The following is a 4,931-nucleotide window of genomic DNA, read 5'->3' as shown; positions in this document are numbered from 1 at the left end:
TCTGGTGCTGACCTAATTATCTTAATTTAAACAGAGACTAAGGAGGGAGAGTTTCCATTGGGTACATGCTGGAGACTTTCTCATTTGTCACCCTCCTGACAGCCAGGCTCTTCACATGAGCTGGAGCACTGCCACTCTGGCCTTGAAGGCAAATGGAGCACATCGTTTTTTAAAGTATGGTTAGAAATGGCAGATTGTGGAGCAACAGCCAGAATGGGCTTCCAAAAGATTTACACTGAGGAGCTTTTTTGGCATGGAGCAATGGGGAAATGAAGGAGCAGGTACCAAACCCAAGAAAAATAGATATTTCACTGGAAGACTAGCTCTGCAAGCTGGTGGGTGTATGGATATTCTGCCTCTCCTGCCATTTCAGCCTGGTATCAAAGGCCCTTATGGGAAGAAAAGGGAGTACATGAAAAAAATCTCCTGTACTCTGGGTCCTAGCGAGCGTGCAGAGCCAGGCTTCTGTTGTGGACAGGTGTGTTTTCCCCTGCAGAGACAGCACAGCAGCAGGAGAGGGAGCTGGAGCCTGTCTTGGCTCACAGGGCAGGGGCAGGATTTTGATTACAAGACCATTCACACTCAGAGCCCATAAGAGAGTTTGTAGAGTTGGCAGTGGGAAAGAAACAGTAGCTTGGTTTTAAGATGCTCAAGTGAGAAAATTGACTACAGAAATCAGTGAAAAACAAAGGAACCTGGAGAGTGACCGTTCAGAGAGCAGGACAGCTCTCTATAAGGGGCTGGGGCTCCATGGGCTGAGTTCCTTTGGTGTGCTAACACTTACCTCAAAGAACTGCCTTGCATTTATTTTAAATGACCTGCCTTGCACTTCCATTGACTATCCGCTTGTTCTTTTATTTTGAGAGGGATGAACCTCAGTGAGGCCCTAGACCCTCATTATTTGGCTGCACCACCTCACATCTCATCTCCTTTGCACTAAATAGCCCCAGTCTCCCCTTCTTATGAAAATTTCTCTAGTTCCCTAATAATCCCTCTTCTCTGGCTCTTCTCCAGCCCTGCGCTGGATGAGATGGGATGAGCACTGCCAAATAGTTCTCTGTCCAGGACTACGTAGCTGATCCATAGAATGTCACTACAAAAGGGCCAGTGTAATTTATTATATAGCTGATCTAGCTCCTTATTTAATACGGTTGTTGCACAAAGACCAGATGTTTTTGCTGAGCTCATGTCTTTTTCTGGAGTAGTCTAGTTGCGTTATAACCCAGCAGTATGTAGAAGTGGTTCAAATTGTTCCTGCCAATGAACTTTTCCTCCAGCTAAGCTTCCTTTAGCTTTGACACTGAAGAATTAACAGGAATGGCCTTGTCTGAATCTATGCAGATGCCTTTCCTCAGAACAGCAACAGCCAGGCCCTGGTCAGGACCCAACCTCCCTTGTGCAGGTGCTTCCAGAGACATAAGATACAACCTAAACAGACCCAGGCTGTGACAGATGGGTGTAGCAGAGAGGAAACAGGGTGACAGTTGACAGTGATGGGGTATGAGGACACTTTAATCACAGCTATCACCCTCTGCAGGGGGGAGGGGGATTCTTTCAAGGATACAGCCCTTGCTGTCTGTTCTCTTGTGTGCAGTATGTGTTTGATTACCATGATGGGGATGTGTTTGGCTGCGTCGCAGACATTGGTTGGATCACAGGGCACAGTTATGTGGTGTATGGCCCTCTCTGCAATGGAGGTACAACCGTCCTCTTTGAGAGCACACCTTTGTACCCTGACCCTGGTGAGTACTAAGAAGGCTCAGGAGCTAAGGGCATGGAGCAGGACAACTAGCTAAGAGGAGGTGGTGGATCTGGGGAAATGAGGGTGATCCTGTCTTCAGAAACACGTAGCAGCTGTTCTACAGGGACTGGGACAAACTATACATTATAAAAACTTTCACAGTACCTTGCACTGAACCCTCTGAGTAGGGTTGTGATCTTGACTGTTCCATGCAGCACATGGGTGCAGAAGAGTCATGAAATTAATTCCCGTCTCAGCCCAGGGAGCAGGGGTTCTCCCATCATAGCATTAGTAGGGTTTGTTAATGGAACAGCATGTAGCAGGAACACAGACTGAGTTTCTCTTAAAGCTCAGAGGACAGGCAGTGCAGGGGGAGGCCAATTCAATAGCTTTCCTGAGGAAGGGTGTTGGCAAGGAGCAGAGCCAATTCCTCCCTCCTTTGGAGCAGGCTCTTGTGGAGCACATATATGAGGAGTCACCTTTGTCTGTGATGCTGGCTGAACTCATTCCACAGCAGAGACAGTGAGCTAGATAGAGTGCTTCAATTATATCCCTGAGCTGGGCCAGCCTAGCTGAGACAATTTGTCTGAGTCCTGAAAGGACATGAAAACCAGGACTGTGTTGAAATGGGGCTGGAGGAGCCAGGTCTAGAGGTAATTGGTCCAGTTTCCCATTCCAGGACGTTACTGGGAAACAGTGGAGAGGCTACGAATTAACCAGTTCTACGGGGCACCCACAGCGATTCGCCTGCTGCTGAGATATGGGGACAAGTGGGTCAAGAAATATGACAGATCTTCCCTCAAGATCTTGGGCTCAGGTTGGTGCTGGGATGATGGCTGAGGATGGAAAGGCCACCACTCCAAGGTGTAGATATGCTGCATTAGGGCAACATCACCATATTATGGGGTCAAAACTGCTTGGTGAAAGACCGTATATGACCAGGACTATAACTTGGCTCAGATCCATGATCTCAATGAAGACAGCGCATCAGAGGATACACAGGGCTGGAGGGAGGGACTTCCATAACTGGTAGTCATCTGTCCCTTCCCTCCCGGAGTCTAAGACAGCAGCCAGTCCCTGAGATGCTGTACTTCTGAATTGTCCATTCCATGATATTTATCTGCCTTTCCCTTTGCAGTAGGAGAACCCATTAACACAGAAGCATGGGAGTGGTATTTCAATGTGGTTGGAGAAGCACGCTGCCCAGTAGTTGACACATGGTGGCAAACTGGTAAGAAACAAAGGAGATCCCTTTCTTCCCATTACCAGCACCTTTACAACTCCCAAGTCATTACCCTGTCTTACGAATAATTCTTGTGCACTACTCTGCAGTAGCTGTGATGATTCTCATTATACATCACCGTAGATGTGTTTGGCCCCTTAAAGAGAATGCCCAGCACAAGAAGCCTCTGGGCCCCATCACAAGATGGACAAATAAATTAAGCTGCATTATTTAAAACTAGGTTGGAGAAGCCCAAGATGAGCAGGACACTCCATCTAATTATCTACAGCAGGGGTTGGTAACCTTCTGCCAGCAGGGGCTATACTTTGTGATTCAGCCCCTACGGCAAGCCACAAGACTCTGCCCCTACCCCTGCCCCTGCCCCTGAATGACCAGCTGCCTTCACTTACCCTCACTGCTGGTCTCCATCCCCTTTGCAGCAGGGTTAAGCACAGATGCAGTGGTGAAGCAGGCTGTGCTGTGGAGGAGAGAGCTGTGGAAGAGATTGGCAGCATGGTGAAGCGCTATGCCACCAATCCCTCATACCAGGCTACAGTGCTGTAGCAGTGAAGTTTGGTGTTTGGGGCAAAGCTCACAGCAGCATCCTGCCCTTGCCCCGCACAGATCTGGGGGGCATACCCTGCCCCCCATGCTTGCCCAGGAATGCACACGGCGGTGGGAGGCACCCTTCCTAGTCATGTCCCCCCTGAAATGAGCTGCTCACAGCTCTGTCCCGCACCTCACCCCGGCTGAGCAGTGCCTGTTGGTGCCCGGGGCAGTTGCTCCACTTGCCCCCACCCTTGCTGTGGCACTGCCAGCTTGAACCTTTGTGGACTGGATCAGGCCTTTTTACAGGCTGGTTCTGGTTTATGGGTCAATTGCAGATCCCTAATCTACAGCCAGCAGAGGGCCTGCCTTACAGCAAGCGTAGATGTGGGAAAGTCATCCTTTGGCACTAACATGCAACCCTAGCCAGGGTGAGGCTTAGGAACAAAGTGAATTTATCAGTATCTTGATGTGGCTTTCACTGTGCTCCAGTTTCATGGGTGTTATGATTGAATTTACTTCAGAAACAGGAGGCATCTGTATCTCTCCCCGTCCCTCCGACCCTGGAGATGAGATCCGCCCAGGTCTGGCCATGCGACCATTCTTTGGTATCAGCCCCTGTCTTCTGGATGACAAGGTACGATGCATACATTATCTTATTCAATGTTCTCAAGCTGCCCCATCCAGCTGAATGTAGAGGATCTGCAACTTTCACTCCCTCTAAATCCTGTCCATTCATTACAGCTGCTCCAGAAAGAAGATCTGTATTTAGATGAGCTGGTAGCTACCCCTTGTAGTGCAGCCTGTGTTTCTGCACTGCTCTCTATGGTGCCCCATCCTGGGAGGGGCTGAGGCTGGAGGAGTGAGGAGGTATTCCTCACAAACACTGCTTTGGGATATTCTGAACTGGTGGCTTCCAGCCCCTCAGTCACTGAAGAGAAGCTGTGCTTGAATGAAAGTGCTAATAGTTGTGCCTAAAATGAGCTGCTTGTGTCCAGAGGAGGCTGATGGGAGCCTAAGGCAAATTAAAGGAAGCAGGCCTGGAGAAGACGAGCGGAACAGACTAGGCCAGGCACCCATTTCTTCTATCAGGGAAAACAGATTAATCCTCACTGCTTAGCGGTTGGATGGCAGAATGCTGAAAGGAGACTGTAGAGGGAGGTAACCTCACTGTTGGTGAGCTCCAGGAGACTCTCCCTTTGCTCTCCACATCTCTCCCTGTTAGGAGGTTGTTGTTGGGCAGATTCAGTAAAACCAGACCCATGACTAAGAGGACAGGTTGTCTTTGTCCACAGCTGTTCCTAAGGGTAATGTTTTCTAGGGCAACGTCCTAACAGAGAACGATGTCTCTGGAGCCCTCTGCATCTCTCAGGCCTGGCCAGGAATGGCACGGACTATTTACAATGACCACAAGAGATTTTT

General features: G+C 49.3%; 1 protein-coding gene across 1 annotated transcript in view; it reads left to right on the top strand.

Moving 5' to 3' along the window:
* The window catches only part of LOC102387058 (acetyl-coenzyme A synthetase 2-like, mitochondrial), a 20,081-nt gene that overhangs the window by 11,640 nt on the left and 3,510 nt on the right, over window positions 1-4,931 (top strand). The window contains exons 6-10 of the mRNA XM_025201215.1: window positions 1,595-1,742; window positions 2,421-2,558; window positions 2,880-2,972; window positions 4,034-4,146; window positions 4,831-4,931. Of these exons, the coding sequence (XP_025057000.1) occupies window positions 1,595-1,742; window positions 2,421-2,558; window positions 2,880-2,972; window positions 4,034-4,146; window positions 4,831-4,931 (593 nt within the window). The remainder of the gene's footprint in view (window positions 1-1,594; window positions 1,743-2,420; window positions 2,559-2,879; window positions 2,973-4,033; window positions 4,147-4,830) is intronic.

This window comes from Alligator sinensis, unplaced genomic scaffold (assembly GCF_000455745.1).
Source record: "Alligator sinensis unplaced genomic scaffold, ASM45574v1 scaffold280_1, whole genome shotgun sequence".
Lineage (NCBI taxonomy): Eukaryota > Metazoa > Chordata > Crocodylia > Alligatoridae > Alligator > Alligator sinensis.
The sequence above is the reverse complement of the archived record's forward strand: the minus strand, read 5'-3'. Positions and strand labels throughout refer to the sequence as shown.